Below are 22,291 nucleotides of genomic sequence, written 5' to 3' on the forward strand. Positions count from 1 at the left end.
TGTTTTAAACTCTCAATACCGCACGACCGATTTGCGGTGGCATTAAATATAACGGAGAGAGTATATACATATAATACATACATTACATGAATTTTTATATTATATGTATGAGAGAGCATGGGAAGTAGCTGTACCTGTAGTGAATAATACAAACAGGTAAGCCAGTGAGCTAATATACAATGTACGGTATGTACATTTCCACCTCTTCGAAAAATTTAACGGACCCCACCGGCAACGTCTTGCTCTCGGTGATACTCCTTTACAATCGTCAACTCAATGTCTGGCTTACAACCGACAAACTCTGCACAGTTGTGATCATCTTCGAGAAGTAACAACAACTATTACTGTTAATTTATATATTAAATACGAAATTTTTATTTATTTATTTATTTATTACTGAGGTTTTTTTTTAACTGACTCATCATGCGCTTGGTAAGTTTTCTTTTTTTAATTGCAATATAAATTTTTTTTTTTACTTAATTAATTAATTAATTACTGGGTGATTAAAACTGTGATTTAAATATTTATTTTATCAAGTGAAAGTGATGATAAATATGTTTATTTTTTAAATTTCGCGGGCTTGTGATGCGGATTTTTGGTCATACGAGAGACAAAATTTCAAAAAATTATTTTTGTGAAAATTTGAATTTTTTTATTTAAAATTAAATTTTAATCCAGACTTAAATTGCTAATGAGCCTTTGGCTAATGAACCAAGCGCGTGCTATAAATTATTTCCGCCGGGTATTTAATAACAATAATTATTAATCTAATAACAGGTTAATTAAATAATTAATTTACTTTAGTGATGAAAGAATAATAATTAACATAATTACTGACATTTGCGAGCGAGGTGACGGGGTCAATAAACATGCCGGATAAAATATCTAATCAATGGAATCCGAGATCGATAAATTTAAATATGAAGTAAAGAAAATCGTGATCTGGTGAATAAATGAAACAAAATCTTCTAGGGTATCGAGGGAAAGTGATCGAGCAGGCTATCCATTGTATTCGCACACGTGGGACGATTATTTTAATGTTATTCCAAATGTGTTTTTACACTTTCCCTCGATTTTCATGTGCATTAATTATCTCGCTTTTGAAAACCAACAATCCCGTAAGCTCTGAAAAAAAAAAATATTCAAATTAGATCTATTGTAAGCTTTAATGAAATCCGCGCTAACTATCGCGGTCGTTTAATTAAATTATTAATTATAAAGACCATTGATTGCCTTCTTATATTCTCATTTAATGCAGAATTCACGCACGCTTTGTGATCTGCAATTTTCGTCGACCCAATTGCCATGTGGTGCACGCGTGCATCTCAGTTTTTACGGTCTCGTGAAAAAAAAAAAAAAAAAAAAAAAATTCTACTGGATAATTAACTTTAATTGTGGTATCGAAAGTCGCCGAAGGATATCGATGCTACCAATAATCATGCAATGATTTTTAAAAAACATTAATATATATTTATTGTTATTATTATGATGTTAATAATGATATTTATTTTTGAAAATCGGTATTTCAAAGAAAGTATTTTTTTTTTTATTATATTATTGGGCGTGACCAAGTCCACCGCAAAGATTATATGAGAACGACAACGACAATCTTCTCCTTTCTGTTTAAAGCCCGCGGGTAATCCATGACCTAAAGATATTTTGACCTCTAGTGAAAGCAATTAGGGGCGTGTACCTTTACTTAGATGCTGATTGATTCAAAAATTAGATACCGCGGTAATTTAAATTTTTATTTGTTTGTTTATTTTAATTTTTTTATTGTCGATTTATTATTATTAATTAACTTTATTTATTGGTATATATGTATTTGTAGAGAAAGATAAAGAGAAAACATTTAACTACTCAATTTAATCCAATTAAAATTACCAGTAAGCTCTTTCCTTGTAGAAATTATAAATTGATTTAAATCTTTTTAAATTATATTTACCAAATGATTTTTATTGTTGCAGAAAGTTTTTATATAATATATATATTTGAACGAATTAAAAATTTTTATTGAAAAGTAATTAATAAAATAATTTAAGTTAAGTAATAAATTATTTATTTATTTACGCGCAAGTTAATTTGTGTGATGATTGATTACATTACGATATATATTGATAATAAATTGAAAAGGATAAAAAATTAAATTTGAATACAATTTTAAATTGGATTCAAATTTTAATGTAAAAGAAATCAATTTTTTTTTAGTCCAAAAATGGTACATGGAAGCGAAATATTACTGATAAACTAATTTTTAATCGATACACTGTTAAAAATTTACGGAGTGAACGCGAATTAAATCCGGAGTAACTGCGGAGCAGATGACTGTTCATTTATTTAATCCCCTTGGAAATTTACTCCAAAGGGGAGTTTATTTTAATATTAAAACTCTGAATGTTGGTTTAAATAAAATCCAGATCCTCTGAAATCACTCCGCTAAAAAAACAAAATTCGTATTTACTCCGTATGCGAAGCGATTTTTTTTTTACTCCGGAACTCCGAGTCACGGAGTCAATTCGGATTTAAATAAAATCCATAATCACTCCGCGTTTAGTCCCGATTTTTTTATAGTGTATGAATCGGATGTGTCTTTAATTAAATTAAAGTAATATACGGAAAAAAAATAGGCACTGCAACAGGACCAAATCCTGTTGCAGCAACAGGATTTTTCCTGTGGAACCAAAGGATAAGGAACAAGTTTCATGTACCAATTTTTTTTGTCAGTATAATAAAATTTCAAAATTAGAAAAAAATTCAAAGTTTGGATAAAAATTCATGATACTGAAGTTAGCAGACGTCTAATAATTTTCGGATTTTTTTTTAGACGATAAACCGTAAAAAAAAAATATTTGAAAAAATTGCACCTGTAGTTTTTAAAATTTTCTACATGCGCATATTTGTATTTTATTTTTTTGCAATTGATTTGTTGAGAAACAAAAATTCAAAAATTTTTAAATGTCTGCTAACTTCAGGATCATAAAAATTCAAATTTAAAAGTTAAAATTATTTTCGAAGTTAAATTTTTTTTTTCAAAATTGGAATTTTCGTTCAAAATTTGAATCTTTTTTCAAATTTTGATATTTTATTATACTTCCTGGTGGAAATTTTTCGGAATTTTCTCTAAAAAACTCAGTTCTAAAGTTCTAAAGACTTTTTCAGATTTTTTCAGAGAAAAGTCCGCAAAATTTCCACCAGGGCTGACAAAAAAATTTGGTACATGAAACTTGTTCCTTATCCTGGACTGCGTCCTGTTGCAGCACCTATTTTTTTCCGTGTAATAATAATAATAATAATGATATAAAAGTATATTAAAATAAAATCGATCACGTAGATCTGAATTTTAGATTCTTCTCACGAGTTGTAATACATATACAATAATAATAATAATCATAATAACAAACGTTGTTAAGAACATACGCGAATTGCGCCACATCTCGCGACTCAATATGTATATAAATATATAAATATATATAGTAAAGAAGTCTCTGGCAGACTGAAGAGACTCCAAGACACGTTTTCATTCGCTTCCTGATAAATAAAACCACACCAGGGCTTTCACCCGCGAGCAAAATATCTCGTTACCTCGACACTTCCTCCCTCAATTTGTCATCGCATCTTCTTTATTAACTCCTCCTTTTTTAATATATTATTCATTTTCAATTTCCAAAGATCCACGTCCTCTATAAATTCATAGTTATAATAAAATACTCAACATATACTATTTTATTGTCACATATTATCCAAGTGATCAATTGGACAATTCAAATGAATTTATCGATTTAAATGTTGAAAGTGACGCGAATTGACACTTTCCCTAAAGTTATCAATTACAACATTAATATGAAAATCCACAAATAGAAAATAATTTTACTTTTTTATTTAAATAAATAAATAAAATAATTATTTATATTTTAAAATTTGAATTATCGCGCGCGTAAATCCTCAAAAAAAATCACCGACTTTTCGTAGCTCATTAAATTCCCAAAAAAATTCCAGTAATTTTTATATCTAAACCAAATTCTTAAAATATGAATTAAAAATATATAATTAAAAAATGTCGATTTCCACATGATAAAAATTTGTACAACGACCTTTGATGTTTTATAAAATGTATAATTTACAAGTCATTGGCCGTATCGAAATGAGGCTCATTGGTATGGGATGAGACGATCCGGGTCCAGAACCGGCAAGTTCACGAGCGCGTGTAACATCCTCGACATACTCTTCGTCTTCAAGTGAAAGTATCTCTGATCTCTCTGTCTGTCTTTATCAACCTGTAGATTAATGTATAGAATCATCTTCTTTACTCTTAAATACCCGTACAAACAACTGTTGGATCTCAACTTGTTACTCCATCGCTCTCATCGCTTTTGCTTTTGCACGTACACCCAACTAACGACTATTTTTTTTATCCTTGTTGACGGAAACCTACTGGAGTTGTAACTTGTAACCGACTTTATTAATCTCATCTGTTTCCTATACTCATCACTGCTGCAACTCTCACATATTTATATATTTATTCACTTAGTAGCCTGTAATTAGCAATTAAGTATTCAAATTACCTCAGTTTCATTGTCTTTAAAATTTTTTTTAAATTATTCAAGGTCTTACGCACAATCGTTATCTAATAAATCGAAATTGTGTCACGAGTTGTAACAAAAAAAAAAATTTTATGGAATAATAAGAATTATTTTTAACGGTACGTTAATATTCTCAATGGTAATTACGTATGATAATTTAAATCTAAATCTATTAAAAATTACGGCAATAAAATAATAAATATTTAGTATTTATATTTAAACAGGAAGGACACGTGTTACTTTTTTTTTATCACCATAATTATTTATTATAATTTTTTAGTACTCCATAAAGTTATAATTTATTTTCGAAAGTAAAAACGGTTAATTTAAATTAAAGGGAAAACTTGTATTTTAAATTTATGGTACAAGTTTTATTTTTTTTTATTTTTGACAACTTGGCAAATGATAATTTTTAAAATAAACAATAAATTTTTTAAAAATTATAAACATGACAAATAAAAAAAATTTGGTTTTTCACTTACGCAGATGTGAGCTAATAATTTTTGAATTCATCGGAAAATTAATGGGAAAGATGAACAAAATAAATATTATTTATATGAGAACTTATGGGAGTCATCGGGTTATTCGGTAGTTTAGAAAGTTTCGAAAGAGGTTCGTCGTCGCCTGGGGCGTGTTCCTCTGAAAAAAAAAAAACAAGGACAAATTTAAAGTGTACATATTTAGTATTATAATCTGCGACATACATTAGAAATTTTTTTTCTCGGTCATTGTCATAAAAATAAAAATTTACTCTACTTCGGATTAGATGCTATGGGAAAAAAGAAATTTTTTATCTTGAATTCTTTAGGGTAATTAATATTTTTAAAAAATATGTAATTTGAATAAAATAATGATTAATTAATAAATATATTTAAATATGGGAATTAAAAGCAATAGAAATATTAATGTATGATAAGCATTAGAGAAAGCATCCGATGAATTTTAATCATCAATATATTATACATTACACGTATATATTTACAAGTGTAACTAGTTACCGGTATTTAATGTAAGTGACATTTTTATATTTATTACTATTTAAACTACACGGAAACGGTTGAGTAAAAAGATACTCGTGAGTAATCGAATGTTAACAATAAAATTTATTATTTTTTAAAATTCCGTAGTTCCCATTGAACGGCGGTAAAATTTAATATTTCAAAAGACGTATTTAGAAATAGCATTTACTTAAATATTAAAACCTTTAAAAGGGAATATGACATCTTTAAAATCTGTAATTATTATTATTAACTTTTATATTGGCCACTGTCTTTTAATACCTCCGATGCATCTTTGGCGTGATAAACATCCCAGGGTGCGGCTTTCTTCGCAATATTGGCTTTCTTTCACTAAATGTCAAGCTGATTTTCTCCATTATGGAATTATACGGTGGTTACACATCCTCGTATATATGTATATATATTTTTATCCTTTGCTAAAAAAATTCTAGACCCAACACATTTTTATTAAACATTTTATAATTTTTTCTCCTTCTTATATTATATCTCTCATCATCTTTTTACCCGCGGTTATTTAGAGACGTGGGAAGCTGGGAACTCACTGAAAAAAAAATTACTTTCGTAAAAATATTATTTTATTGAGTTGTAAAAATCAATAAAAATTATTGGCGTAATTTTTGTATATCAACTTTTGAAAAAAAATTTTTTGACAGAAGAAAATTTAAAAATAATTTTTTTGACAGAAGAAAATTAATAAAAGTTATTAGGGTATTTTCTCAAATTCAAATTTAAAAATAATTTTTTTGACAGAAGAAAATTAATAAAAATTATTGGAGTAATTTTTTCATATCAAATTTTAAAAATGATTTTTTTGGCAGAAGAAAATTAATAAAAATTATTGGAGTAATTTTTTAATATCAACTTTTGAAAAAAAATTTTTTGGCAGAAGAAAATTAATAAAAATTATTGGGGTATTTTTTCATCTCAAAATTTAAAAATAATTTTTTTGACAGAAGAAAATTAATAAAAATTATTGGAGTAATTTTTTAATATCAACTTTTGAAAAAAATTTTTTGGCAGAAGAAAATTAATAAAAATTATTGCATTATTTTTTTCATATCAAATTTCAAAAATAATTTTTTTGACAGGAGAAAATTGAAAAAAAAATACCAGCATATTTTGATCAAAGGGAAATTTTTTTTCCAATAAAATTATTTTTAATTGAATCTTTATATTTTTACCCTAAAATTTATTAGATCGAAATCTTCAACAGTTCAATTTCTTGTAGGAAGTTATTTTTTTTCTCAGTTCAAAAAAATTTTAAATGTCAAAAAAAAAAAAAATGTTTTAAATGATGATAATTTTCATCAAAGTATTTTTTAATAGCTAATATCATTCAGTAATTAGCTAAATATTCTCTCCACTCCTGAGAAATTTTAATAGACTCTTAATTGCAAGATAAAAAGTCATCTGTCAGCGGCACAAAACTAATTTATTACTTTAATTGCTCAAAAGGTCGCGTTTGATTTTTTTTTTTTCAAATTTAAAATTAAACAGTACTTAAAAACAAACAAACAAAATAAAATGTTATTCATTTTCATTAGTATTTATATAAGTATTTTATAAATAAAATAAAAGAAACAGACTCGGGTAAATAGAAATTCGCAATGCGTCACCTACACTTACGTGTACATCAGGAAAGTAAAGAAAAAGTATATAAATAAATATAAATATATATATATACATACTTCTGTACGTGTGAAGATGCTAGCGGTTATTTTAAAGAAGCTGTTTCTATCTATATATGAAGACTATTATGTGATTAAAAGTTTAGATAGCCAGAAGATAATAGAGTTGAGATGAAAGAACGACGAGAAAGACCTTAAGAAAGACATGTCATGTCTGATTTACACTGACGTTTAAATCCAGCCATTTTTGCTTTTGCTTTTGCTTATGAACAAGTAAAGTGTAACTAAATATATTTGCTGAATTTATTCCCATTGGTTAATTGTTTGTTTTATATATGATATACTATTGTACAATGTACATATATGTCTATGCTTATGTATATAATATAATATATTATAATAATATGAAGAGATGGTATGCTAGATGGTTAGTGTATTTTTAAAAAATGAGAAAATGCATTAGACATCACCGGGATGTATGTAGAAATCGTTGGAAATCGCAAGTCTTCATATCACGATATGCACGCACTGCATTATTTTTTTTTATCATTATTATTTATTGCTGTTATCAATTAAACAATTATTAGTCTTTATTTTCTTGTTACTTGATAAATTAGAGTCAGTTAAGACGGAGATTTAATCCTGGTCTGGCTCGCGGTTCGAGTCCCGTTGCTGTAATTTTCTGCTATTTTAGTTACCATTAAAATTTTCCATGTTTAAGTAAATAATGGTTTTAAAAAAATATATAAAGTCGACTACTCGTTATAAGTCTGCTGTAATAAAACTAGAGTTTGAAAATTGATATTGTGATGGCATAAAAAAAAATATGGTTTTTCATTTTATTTTTTAATTTATATTGAGTGATTTAATCTTACTCCAATGAAAAGTGAGCGGGTATAGGGGCTTTTACCTTAGTCTACTTTTTTTTTCATTAATTTTTATGTTAAAATATGTTAATCTTCCCCTTAATCGGGAGTTACTGAGTCCAAAAAACTTCCCCCACTTAATCACTCTAAGGAGTTTCGTACCGGAAAGTCCGTTATAAGCCTCCGTAAAAATGGTCAAAATTATAAACTAAGAGTAGGAAAAAATATCAAAATTAATGATGAAAATTTACTATCTCTTCGCGGAGAATAATTTAATCATTAATGAGTAAAATATAATTTATTGTTCATAATTGTAATGATGAATGACATTTGAAGCTTCTGTTACAATTTAAAAGTTTTATTGAGCATTAAGTTCATCAATAAAGTAATTGTTATTATTATTACTGTAATTAATGCCGTTATCATTATAATTTTTTGCATTGTAATTACACGGAGAAAAAAAAATGGTAATGATTATCATTCTACATGGTAACTCGACTCAGTTTTTGTAAAATGGTAAATAATGCTATGGAGAATAAGATTCATTAGTATTTTTCTGGTAATGATTACTGTGTTACATTGAAACAAGTAAAATGGTAAAAATCGCTATCTAGCATGAGAATCAGGGCTATGTAGAATGCTACTCAGTCCCATGCTTGAATAGCTGTCATTACAGTTCAATAAATATATATAAGACAACGAAGTAAACAAACCAAGTAAATAAATTGTTTATTACTAAATATTCTAATTTTCAAAATTATTCTTTATCTTTTATCAAAAAATGATATTTCATTATGAGCAATATTTTGATTATTTCAATAGATTAATTCAATTTCTACATATATTTAAAGTAACTTAAGTTATTTATTTTGTCACGACCTTATTTACTAAATATAAAATAAATAAAAGATCGTAAATGTTGCTATGTAACATTGTAGTCATGTCCATTTGCATAGTTCTCTCGTCAATGTAGAATGGTAATCATTCCTATGCTAGCATAGCCAACGTTACCATGTAGAATGTGGGAGATTACTCTGTCCCGTGACTTTTGACGCTAAAAAATCCTCGTTACTGTGTAACATAGTAATGGTAACCATTCTACATAGGAATTAGAACTATTCTTATCTCTCCGTGTATTATTAGGGTAAAAAGATAAGTGTTTATTTTAGCGCGATAAGCAGCAGGAAAATCGGGATAGTCGCGTATGTAACAAAACGTAAATATGACATTTAAAATCGTATAAAAGAAAAAAGACTTATAACGGGTAGTCGAGACCAAAACTAAACACACAGTAATGGGAAAACTGAAATTCCCAGAAAAATTTCCCCTACGGCCCCTAGACCAGGATTATGACGGGTAGTTGAGTATATAAAATTTTGTGATGACATCAACAAAGCGAACTTTTTCTATTTGTTGTACCGGAATTATGCAACAAGATAATATTTGCATGAGAAAATACAGATATATAATATTTTTTTTAGTTGTTAAAGTCGTTTAACATAATGTGGCCATGAGAAAACCACTAAACCATTTACGACCTTCATTATATATTACGCTATTATGGTGCCATTACCATTTTTGTAATTTCCCTTTTATAAGACGGTTGCAATTCTTTTTATATTCTTCAGTATTATTTGTTTGTTTGTTTTCTTTATTTTATTTTAACCAACCTGTAGAAATAATAAAAAATATTTATTAAAAATAAAATAATAATAATACACTATGAAAAATTAGCGGAGTGAATGCGAAGCGGATGACTTTTTATTTATTCAATTCCCTCGGAGTAAAATTCTTTCCGAAGGGGAGTTTATTTTAATATTAAAACTCCGGTTCGGAGTGAATGCGGATTTAAATCAAAATCCTTCACTCCGAAATCACTCTGCTGGAAAAACGAACTCCCTATTTACTGCATATGCACGGAAAAAAATGATGCTCAAAATTTTAATAGTTTGTAGTTTATTTTTGACTTAAAATTAGTATATTTGTATACTAATATCAAACCAGGATCATTATATATTACAAAATGGCTATTATTTATATTAAAATTTGATACACATAGAAGAGCAAAATTTTTAATTTCGTATATTAAAATTAATATAAAAAAGAATCGATAAACTGCTATCTACAGTTATTTATTACTATTCAAATAAACATAGAAAAATTTAAAAAATTTACCACTTATTCGATTTATGTATATAATAAATTAATTTATAATAACGAATAAATAACATTTTATATTAATTATTAGTCAATGGGATAGAATTTATAAAATAAGAGTTAAAAGTTTTCGGTATTTTTATGAGCAAAAAATCAGTATCTAGTATACTAATTTTTCATTTTATTATTTACCACTTATTCGATTTATGTATATTGTAAATTAATTTATAATGATGAATAAATGATATTTTAAGCTAATAATTGATCAGTGATATCGAATTTATAAAATAAAAATGAGTAACTTTTGCAATTTTTTGGCTGGAAAAATCAGTATCTAAGATAGCAATTGTTAATTTGACCAGTCATTACTTTTTAATAGATTATGCCATAAATTAATTAATTTTCACTAATAAGTCACGTATTTTTACCTAAAAGTAATAATATTTAGTTACTTTTTGAAATAATTGACAGTATAGTTTTTAGGAATCTACAAAAATTAGTAAACTACTTGGCATTAAGTACATAATAGTACTAATTATTGATAACAGATTCCACTTTTTACTATTATTTATTAATTTTTAATATTCTGTTTTTTTCTTGTGCAGAATTTTTTTTACTCCGGAACTTCGAGTGACAGAGTAAATTTTGATTGAAATAAAACCCGCGAACACTTCGAATTGACTGCCAATTTTTTACAGTACATTAATAATAATAAATAAATATATATTTTAATAAGATAATAGAGATTGATGTTCAGACAATTTAATATCTTAATAAATGTGTATGCTTATAAGAATGTAAATGATTAGATTGAGAAGTATATTATGAGACAGGTTGTTGTGGGCGTAAAATAAGACGTGAATACATTTGAGCGATTGCAATAAAGAGATTTAAAATTAAACTTGCTGAGAATAATCATCAATCTTATGTAAACTTGTCTAAATAATTACATCGGATTCAATCTTCTCTACTACTATTTTATATTAGTTTTCATGATTAGACCACCCGCAGTATCACAAACTGACCTAAAAAAATATTAAATTACTTTGCAAGTGATTAAAATTCTCTTAAAAATCCGAATCCCATATATAAGACTATAACATTAATTTACAATGCCCGGTACAGATTTAATATTAAAACATTTGATTACTTTGATGATAGTAAAATAAATAGATTATTAATTTTAATGATTACAGATATTACCGTTAATCCTGTGTGCCTTTATAATAAAATTAAAGGCGGAATCAGTTCCCACAATAAATGGATTGCCGCCACTGAAGCTGGATAAAAATTTACGCCGGGCTTTATTGCGCGCGTTGGAAGATTTGGAAGCTGAGTCGGCTGAAGACAGGTCGGATATACCGACAGCTGAGCAGCTGGTTCTTAAACTACAATCCCAAGTCAGTGAAGAACAAGATAATTTAGAACAAGATCGTAGTCAAGAACAAGAGAAAGAAGAAAACAATGAAACTACGCCGTTATCAGAACGTTTTAAAGGCGCGTCGATAACTTACGATGAATTTCCCGGTGACTCTGAAGACATAAATGAAGAAAAGTTACAAAATTCAACATTTATTGAGACAGATAAATACCAAGCGGATGCGCCGAGTTCGGAAGAAGTGAAAGCGGAAAAAGGCAGAGAATTAAATAAAAAGTTCGATGTGTTGTTGGGTGATCAGGCGGTGATTGAAAAATCACCAGAGCCGCTACAAGTAGAGCAAATAGAAACGCGTAGTGTTAAATCAATTGGACACTCAGCAAACAGAATACAAAATTCATTCAAACCAATCGCCAAAGACATTAATAATCACAATAACAATAATGATAATAAAGAGACACTGGCAATAAGTTCAAGCAACGGAATAGCATCTGCGTCAGCTAATTCACTTATATCACCTAGTCCAACGGTGTCCAGTCCAACGGCACGTCCAGCTAAGAATACATCGGCAGCTTTGTTACCCACAGTAGCGGCTGAAACTGAAAATAAAAGCAAAGAAAAGTCCGAGGTTAAAATATTCCAGGCACCGCTTGTTGCGGCTTTCACTGTCCAGCAAGACGAACGGGGCGTTCCTAAAAGTGTGGTACCTATTTACAAGCCAGACGGCAATGGCCAGGCTTTGACTTTGCAAGAGCAATTGGAATTCAAACAGCAATTGCTGGAAAAACAATTGGCGGAGCTTCAAGCCCAGCAGATACAGCAAACCCAGTTTTTAATCCGACAGCAGCAGTTGTATCAAGAGCAGCAGCGACAAAAACAGAGACAATTTTATCTTGCGGAACAAGCGAGGCTGAAATTGTTGGAGGAACAAAAAAATAATCAATTGAGTTCCTTACAACAACAACAACAACAACAACAACAGCAGCAGCAACCACTGGGTTTACAACAACAGCAACAACATTTGACTCTTCAACATCAGCAGCAGCAACAACAACAACAATTGTCGTTTCAACAGCAACAACAACAGCAACAATTGTCTCTTCAACAACATCAGCAACAGCAGCAACTGTCTCTTCAGCAACAACAACAACAGCAGCAGCAGCAACAGCAATTGCCGCAACAACAACCTCTAGGTGCTTTCAGTCAAAATCTTCAGACACTTCAGTTGCCTTCGAAGAACTCAAACGTTCAATTCCAAGCTAGTCTCGGATTCCAGGTGCCCCATGCAGCCCCATCTCCACCCTTCCAATCAAATATTCCAGAGCCATTGCGGACTCAACAGCTGCCGCTCCAGAGTCAACTGAAGCAAAACTTTAATCACAATCATAACAGCAATAATTTATCACCGCAGCAGTCATTCCTGAGGGCTCAAGACCAGCGACTGAATGTCCAAAGCTTTCCGTCGGTGTCTGTAGACTTTCAGCCGCCGGCAGTATCAACTTCCGCGAGATTTAATCGGCAAGAAGCTTTGGGATCTGTGGGTAACTTCGGCATAAATGACAACCGACAGCAGACCCGCAATCATTTAGTGTTTGATTTACCGCGACCCGATTCGCGATTCGTGCCTTTCAATCAATTCTCCTCCTTCAGGCAGCCGGTCCACAGGCCCACTCCCGCACGGCAAATTCAGCAGCTTCTCTTCCAATCTGGGGTCGCTGGGGAGCTAGGCCGCGGTCATGGCGCACCTGGAAACCAAGAAGATTTGAATATCGTATCCAAAGTCTTGGCTCTCAACGTCGGCGCATTGCCTTCGAAAAATTTAAATTTCAACGACAATTTCTTCGGTCGCGCGTGAATTTAAAATACGTCATCTTCTTAATGTTACTTCCTCAATGTAAGTTTCAGTACATCATTAAATTTCTCAAATAATTTAATAATAAACATAAACATAAATGCCAGTAACTTGTGTGAAAGCAAACGTGAACTTGTCATCAAAATTTCTCTTGCACTAAAAAAAAAAGTAAAAACATTTACAGATTCAAGTAAATGCATTTTACCAGATAAAAATTTTATTAAGTTAAGTAAATATATATATATATATATATATATATATATATATATATATATATATATATATATATATATATATATATTTTAGCAAAATGTATAAAAAATTTTTAATTGACATTTTTAATTGCAATTAAAAATTATTTTTTGTTTTTTTTTTCTATCGCATTGTTAAGAATTTGATAAATTTAAGTGACAGGCCAGATTTGCGAGCAACAAATATATGTTATAAATAAAAATATAATAAGAGAAAAAAAATTGAAGTACATTGCGCATCGTTATTGTAATAAGGAAGCTGATTCCTTAACAAGACTAATGATATTAATTAAAATCCTCATGTATACTCTTGGGAAGCGAGCATTCTTCAGAGGTAAACATACGGGAATCCCTCATATATATATTTATATATATTTAAAAACTTACTGGTAACATAAGAATTAACTAGACAATTTCAGAAAATGCTATTGCGTAAGCAATTATGTGTTGCCTTTGTCCTAAGATATATATAATAACTTTTGTTTGTCGCCTCACTTTACTGTTACACATTTTTATTATCCTTCTACTTACTAAATATTTAATACTTTACTGACTTCTAATTACAATAAAGTAATTTACGTGCTCAGCTATCTTTTCATCTATATTATATATACACGCGTTATATAAATGTACAACCGAAATATATATGACGATGAGTTTTCGGGTTACTTTAGTGTGTAATTTAATCAGATAAAATATTCATTCTCACCATTAGTAAGTTATTTAAAACATAAATATATAAATAAATATATAACAGCCGTGAAAAAAATTTATAAAAAAAAAATATGATAAAATATAAAAAATATGTTTTTAATAGCTAACTTTTTGCCGATTTTCGTATATATTTTATGTAATTTAAATAGATTATATATAAAATATACATGGATGAAAATATTAAATATATCTAGGAAATTATAAAAAAAATTGAATATAAAATAAGTTATATATTTGATATATTGTTTTTATATTTTCATACATATATTTTTTATATATTCTAAGATATACTCTGCAGAAAAAGCGGTGTTGAAAATGGACTCAATTTAAAACCACGCGGGTTAAAATGGAATAACACCGGTGTAGAAGGTGTAATTTGGCGGTGTTAAAATACTGGTGTTAAAACGGTGTAAAAAAAAATTCCACGCATAGAAATTAGAAAAAAAATGTAATATATAAAGAAATACAAAAATTTAATGAATATTATCTGGAGGAAATTTAAATTTTGCTATGTAGGGGAAGGGGGGGGGGGGGTCCCCCTCAAAAAATTTTTATAATGTGAATTTTTCAGCTTGTTTCACTTTTTTTTCCTTTTGCTGAGTTTTTGATGTAAATTTGCTGTCAATCAAAATTAAAAAATCCTGAAAAATTGGGTAAAACGGGCCCCCAACAAACCTCAATGTATGTTTCTCGTTTGTTTTATGTTTTGAAACTTTTTGCTGTGTATTTAGTATAAAAAAGAGTTGATAGTGAAGATTTGGACCTTAAAATAACTTAATTCAAAGTTTTCTGTTGAATTACTATTCGATTAATTTGAAAAAATTGAATTTTAGTTAGTAATGCTGTTGAACTCGTGACCTAGTTTGTCCCTTATCATAATTCTTTAATCATTTCTGTTAAAAAAATTTTAAGAACCCATTTGGCTGCGAAATATTCGTATAGGTTTTCAAAGTCTAGGCAGCCCATTCCCCCCCCCCCTTCCCCTACTTATTTAAATAATTAGTTATCTTATACGTAATTTATTTAAAAATTACACAATTTCGCGCCCACCATTTCAATCACCAATAATTTAATTAATTAATAAAATTACTGTTTAACTTTCGTGATCGAGTAGGGGAGGAGGGGGCAAAGTGGGTCCCTCAAAATTTTCTATACGTCAATAAATTCGGACGGATAATAAGCTTATTTGCAAATATCACGCGTGTAAACAATAAAATATATCAAATCAAATTTTTTAGAGAACCCACTTTGCCCCTAATTTGCGATTTTTCAATTTTAATGGACGCAGCATAATAAAGTGAAAATAAGTAACAAGAAGCTTCTAAAAAGAAGTAAACGTTTAAAAAAAATTAATGATATAATTATTTTCCTGAAGGGCCTACTTTGCCCCCCTCCCCCCTAAAAATATTCACAAACTTAAATATTTTCAACACCGAAAAATATTTTAACACCAGGAAATTTTTTTAACACCGGTAAAAAATATTAACACCTTCCGCGGTGTTATTCTAACACAAAAAATTTTAACACCTACACCGCCTGGACTTATACCATTTTTTGTTGTGTATTTTGAATATATTTAAATTCCATTTAAAATATATATAAAAATCGGCCAAAAGTTAGCAACTAAAAATATATTTTTCATATATTTTAAAAATAAATTTTTTTCATGAAGAAAATGTGTTGGTCATTAAAATAAAATGTTAAAGTGAACGCGACAGTGCTCAAAGAAATCTTTGATTTATTTAAAAAGAAATAATAATTAAAAGTCTTTATTACTTTTGCTAAGAGTTTAATTATTAATTAGTTGTTAAATAATAATAATAATAGAAATAAAAATAATTGTAGTCGTAATAAAAATAATAATAATGAATGTTATTTATGATCAATTAAAATAATAGTCTTAAATGTCAGGGTCAAAGATCATTTAAGTTATAAAGAAGAATAAAAGAAAAGAAGAAATGAATACGCGACGATTGTAAAATTGAAAATGAAAACAGGGAAAGTTTTTAGCTGCTATAAAGGACAAGAGTTTGAATTTTTTTTTTAAATATAAACTTGTATGGGCGATTATATACAATGGGAATACAATTGTATATTTTATTAGAAAATAACGCTGTTGGGGATACGTCAACTTAATCTTCTTCTTCTTCTTCTTCTTCTTGTTATTCAGGTACATAAATTGTGTTGTACATTGAGAAGAAAAAACATAATGAATAACTTGTAAATACGGTTCCGTTACAAAATATCCGCAGATATAAATATCTGGGGGCGAAATATCCGCAAACAAAAAATAGGACGACAAAATTAATTTAAATACGCAGAAAAAAAGAAACTAAAAATTAGTGTTTGAAATTATAACCGGAACCTGCAGGTTCACACCCATGGTTGTCAATATAAGGAATTTCAATATTCCGAATAATAAATTTTATGATACGTCTTATAACATTTTAATGTGTAACTTACGATTTTTAAATTTTAAATGTTAATTTTTCCCGCGTAGACAATAAATTTAAATATTGATCCTGAAGTTAGCAGACAATTAAAAATTTTAGGATTTTATTTTAAACAATTAAATTTGAAGAAAAAAAAAAACTGAAAAAATTCACATGTAGAAAATTAAAAAGACTATAAGTGCAATTTTTTTAAACATTTCTTTTTTTTTTTTATAATTTATCGTTTTTTAAAAAATCCTAAATTATTAGACGTCGGCTAACTTCAGTATCATCAATTATTTACGTTTTAATTATCAATTAAAGAATTACACCTAGAATGACAGTTCTTACTGATGACTTTATCATTATATTACCTGTCATTTCTCAATTTATATAATTCATTATTTCCGGGAATTAATTAAACATATATGATTATGTTTAACTAATAAGTTTTTGAATAAAATATCGCGGGTGTAAATTATGATAAACTATCAATGAAGAATCAAAAACTTTTTAATTTCACGGGAATATCTACGGATATTTTAACTAAACGCGACGCCTGTAAAAACAATACTTTTTATCTAATTTGCAGACTTATTTTTTTGAATGATCCTGCACTGTAAAAAATTGGGAGTCAATTCGGAGTGATTACGGATTTTATTTAAATCTGAATTCTCTCCTTACGCGTAGTCCTGGAGTTTAAAAAAAATTCACTCTGATTCAGAATTTTAATATTAAAATAAACTCTTTTTAGAAGGAAATTTCACTTCGAACCGGAATTTCAATGTTAAATTGAACTTCCCTTCGGAGTGAATTTCACTCCAAAGGGATTAAATAAATAGACAGTCTGCTCTGTATTCACTCCGGATGTACTCCGCTAATTTTTTACAGTGTAAAGTTACTTGACAATTAACAATTTTAATTTTTTTTTTTTTTTTTTTTTTTTTCAAAAAATCAATTAAAGAAAAAAAATAAAAATATGCACATGTAGAAAATTTTAAAAACTACAAGCGCAATTTTTTTTTATAATTAATAATTTTTTTAAAAATTCAAAAATTATTCAACGTCGGCTAATTTATGATTCTAAAGTTTGCCGGCGTCTAATAATTTTTGGATTTTTTTTCAAAACGATAAATTATAAAAAAAAAATATTTAAAAAAATTGCACTTATAGATTTTTTAATTTTCTACATGTAGATTTTTTTTGAAACTGTCTGCTAACTTCAGGATCATGGCTAATTTCAGTATAATTTTCTTGACAGAAGAAAATCGAAATTTACTTACACTCATTCTCGAAAAATTAATGTTTTGATTAATTAATCAATTGAGTGTCCATAATACCCGTAATAAACTTGGATATTTATTTACACTATTAAAAAAAAATCTGCTGATTTTGAGCCAAGCTTAAGTTTTTCCGATTAAAAAAACGATTTTGAATCGTCTTTAAATTTTCGCGCCAAAAATATATTACATTCAAAAATTTTCAATAGCATAATTTCTTATAGGAAAAAAATGCAATGTTTCTAAAAATTAATTTTTTTCTCAGTGTATATGAATGTATGTATATATGTATGTGTATATGTATACCTTTATATGTGTGTTGTTAAGTATAGTAACTGGTAACTCTGGTAGTTATGGTTGATTTCCTGAAAGATGCGATGAGTTAATGCTGGAGCAGGAGACAGAAGATGAAAAGAAACAGCGCATCAGCAAAATCGTGTTGTGTTGAATTGAAACTTGCGAACGTCCTCAATTTCACAAACGCCTTTGGCATTCAATTACTGATTTCTCTTGTCCTACCAAATCAATGACGATAAATAATAATAATAAATTTTTTAAAAACATTTTCCTTTTTTTACTGGCTCTAATTATATTTAAATTTATAACTTTTTAATTATTTCGTCGTGTGTGACGTAATGAGACTAGTTAAATTTAAATTTAAATTTAAATATATATATTATTGATATTATTACTATTAATATTAAGTTATTAAATAACGAGTAAGTGTGAATAACAAATAAATCTATTTACTTGGTACTTAAATATTAAAATTTATAATAAATAGTTAATTTTTAATAAATGCCTGTATACTTGAAGGTGGACTGTAAAAAATATTAAATAAAAGCCAATAGATAACTTACTTTGTATCATGTTACTGTAATAAATACTAATTACTAATTAATTTATTGTCATTTATTTATTCTTTTTTTTAAATAAAATACTGGGGAAAAATTTGAAAAATTATGATACTGCAATTAGTTGACATCTAATTTTTTTATTCTTAAAGCGATAAAAAAATATTTGTAAAAATTGCACTTGTAGTTTTTTTAATTTTCTACATGTGCATTTTTTTTTTAATTGATTTGATGAAAAAAAAACCAAAAATTGTTAATTGTCTGCTAACTTCAGGATCATAAAATTATGATACTGAAATCAACTGGTATCTAATAATTTTTTGACATTTTAAAAAATGATAAATTATGAAAAAAAAAATATTTTAAAATTGCACCTGTAGTTTTTTTCAATTTTCTACATGTGCATTTTTTTTTTTTAATGATTTGTTGAAAAAAAAAAACAAAAATTGTTAATTGTCTGATGACAATAAAATTAGCAGACATTTAAAAATTTTTGGATTGTTTTTAACAAAAAGATTAATATTAAAAAAAAATATTTTGAAAAATTGCACGCATAGATTATGAGATTTTTGACATGTGCATTTTTTTAGAAATACTTTTTTTTTCGTTATTTATCTGTTAAAAAAAAATTTTTTTAATTTCATATGTCTGCTAACTTTACTATCATAATTGTCTGCTAACTTCAGGATCACAAAATTGTGATACTGAAATTAGCTGACATCTAATAATTCTTTGACCTTTTAAAAAATGATAAACTATGAAAAAAAAATATTTTAAAAAATTGCACCTGTAGTTTTTAAAATTTTCTACATGTGCGTTTTTTTTTTTTTTTATTAATTCGTTGAAAAAAAAAAAACCAAAAATTGTTAATTGTCTGCCAACTTCAGGATCATATAAAAATTAATATCTAGAAATTTTTCAAATATTTTTTTTTGTATATTAAAAAAAAAAACTTTTTAATGACGTCACATACCATTAAAATAAATTAAAAAATTTATTTTCAGTATTTAATTTTTTTCATTTGAAATTTAAAAACGTTAAATTTATTGTCTGCTACTTTCAGCTGAATAATTTAGAAGGTAATTGTTGATAATTGATTTTTACTGTCAATCATTGTTGATGTAATTATATATAATTATTTATAAATATGTCTACTTACTTGAAGTAATGATATTTTAATTGGATTTATGATTTGCGACTGAAAATATGAGTACTCGGTGTCGGGGCATCGGAATGTCTGCTAAATTCTATTACTGGTAATTAAAATTTAAATTTATACCTTCTGCGCAGTAATTGCTGCGCAATGCCATCTGTTGAATGAAAATTGTACTCGTGGTAAAATTACAATTTTTTTTTCCTCAGTTCTAGAGTCTCAGTGTGGAGATCAGTGGGGATCTAACCTAAAAAATAAAGTAAACAATTGACAGAATAAATAAAAATTGACATTTATAAATAAATTAATTTTATTCTTAATTAAAATATTTATTTTTTAAATTAAAATAATGACGGAAGAAAAAATTGGATCTTTAGCTGAGGAAGCTCTTAAACGAAAACAGAGATTAGCTGAATTAAAACGAAAAAATGAAGAGAAACAAGAAAATCCTAATACAGTCTGCAATTTACCCAAGTAAGTTTTTTTTTTTAGTATTTATTTAATTTTTTAAAAATAATTCGGTACTTAGCCGATGAGTGTAAATGTAACTGACAGGTGGAATTTTTGAATAAACGAATAAAATGTGAGTATATTTAGATTAGCGAGACTTTGCGTTTCGGATATTTTCGTTTTTTATCCCCACCATCTAAATTTAATCTAAGACATTGCGCCTTGATGGTGGGGGTAAAAACCCGAAGCGCAAAGTCTCGCTAATCCAACTATACATTAAGAATTTAAAAAATCCGCAATTACAGAATTTGTCGATCAATATTTGTATTTTTTAAAATTTAATTTTTCATTATTGATTTATTTATTTCAAATTTAAAAAATGTCTACGAGTGTGAATGTAGCAGACATCAGACAAATTTAAAATTATAATTAAATAGAGTAAATAATAAAAAAAAAAAATATTTATGAAAAATGCACTTTTTTATTTTTAAATTTTTAAAATGCGAATTTTTAAAAAATTTCATTTTATTAATTATTTACTCTATTTATTAATAATTTTAAATTTGTCTGATGTCTGCTACATTTACACTCATAAAATGTCTCATGTCTGGTACATTCATACTCATGATACTGAAGTTAGCCGACGTTTAATAAATTTTGTATTTCTATTAAAAACGACAAATTTAAAAAACAATATTTTAAAAAAATTGCTTCTATAGTCTTCTAAATTTTCTACATGTGCATATTTTTAGTTTTTTTTTAAATTAGCGTTGAAAAAAAAATTCAAAAATTTTAAATTGTCTGCTAACTTCAGGATCATTCATACTCTCAATTACCCGACGTCTGATAGTTTTTGGATTTTTTTTTAAACGATAAATTATAAAAAGAACAATAATTTTAAAAATTACACTTGGAGTTTTTTAAATTTTCTACAACTCCATATTTTTTTTTTTTTTTTATTGAATTGTTGAAAAAAAAAAATTTAATTGTCTGCTAACTTCAGGATCCAAAAAATAATTTTCTTATATAATAATTTATTCCAGACCGAAATTCCGAAGTTACAAACCTCAAGATGAAAATTTAAAAGAAAACGTCCTCGAAGATGCTAAACCAGGTGACGTCGAATCAGAAGTCCAAGATTTATTGTCTGCTGCTCAGTCCAAAGTCATCATTGAAGAACTCGTAAGTTTTCTTTTATCGATTATTAAAATCAAGTCCCTACAATATAAATTTTTTTCCTTACTAACTCTAAGAAATTAAAATCTAGGACATTGCGAGCTTGGCTCCCCGGAAACCTGATTGGGATCTGAAACGTGACGTGTCTAAAAAAATAGAAAAATTAGAACGTCAGTCACAGAAGGCCATCGCTGAGTTAATTCTCGAGCGTTTGAAAGAAGGAAAGGCGAAGAATTTACCAGAGTTAGTGAAAATGAGTTGAGAAAAACGTGATAATTGTATAAATCGAAAGTTTTACCTGATGTATAATAAAATTTATAATTTTTATATTCGATATTATTATTATTTATAACTTAAAAGTAATTAATTATTTAATAAATCATGTTTAAATATCACATTTAAAATTTATTCTCATCTATTTACAGTCGTACTCTTAATTATTTAATTGTTTATTTAAAAGTCATGTTCTCACTCGTTTAAATAATAAATAAATTACCCAGA

The 22,291-nt window shown here is 27.6% G+C and overlaps 2 protein-coding genes and 1 long non-coding RNA gene across 8 annotated transcripts; 2 read left to right on the top strand and 1 right to left on the bottom strand.

Annotated features, from left to right (window-relative positions):
- Positions 1-276: 276 nt before the first annotated feature.
- On the top strand, positions 277-13,635 carry LOC130672521 (alpha-protein kinase 1-like). The gene is made up of 2 exons (XM_057477179.1): positions 277-432; positions 11,447-13,635. The coding sequence occupies exons 1-2, from the start codon at positions 424-426 to the stop codon at positions 13,481-13,483; spliced, it is 2,046 nt and encodes a 681-aa protein (XP_057333162.1). The 5' UTR covers positions 277-423; the 3' UTR covers positions 13,484-13,635.
- LOC130672526 (uncharacterized) lies at positions 340-20,401 on the bottom strand. 6 transcript variants are annotated; one of them, XR_008990712.1, is made up of 4 exons: positions 18,464-18,787; positions 5,861-6,140; positions 5,063-5,219; positions 340-1,125 (listed from the first exon to the last, which is right to left on the bottom strand). It is a non-coding gene; the product is annotated as an uncharacterized LOC130672526 (long non-coding RNA). The 6 variants fall into 6 exon arrangements; XR_008990713.1 differs by lacking the exon at positions 340-1,125 and adding an exon at positions 3,960-4,532; XR_008990714.1 differs by lacking the exon at positions 340-1,125 and adding an exon at positions 9,667-9,763 and having other exon boundaries at positions 4,872-5,219.
- On the top strand, positions 20,363-22,275 carry LOC130672525 (coiled-coil domain-containing protein 12). Its single transcript, XM_057477187.1, has 3 exons — positions 20,363-20,638; positions 21,658-21,796; positions 21,882-22,275. The coding sequence occupies exons 1-3, from the start codon at positions 20,514-20,516 to the stop codon at positions 22,050-22,052; spliced, it is 435 nt and encodes a 144-aa protein (XP_057333170.1). The 5' UTR covers positions 20,363-20,513; the 3' UTR covers positions 22,053-22,275.
- Positions 22,276-22,291: the final 16 nt, after the last annotated feature.

This window comes from Microplitis mediator, chromosome 7 (assembly GCF_029852145.1).
Source record: "Microplitis mediator isolate UGA2020A chromosome 7, iyMicMedi2.1, whole genome shotgun sequence".
Classification (NCBI taxonomy): domain Eukaryota; kingdom Metazoa; phylum Arthropoda; class Insecta; order Hymenoptera; family Braconidae; genus Microplitis; species Microplitis mediator.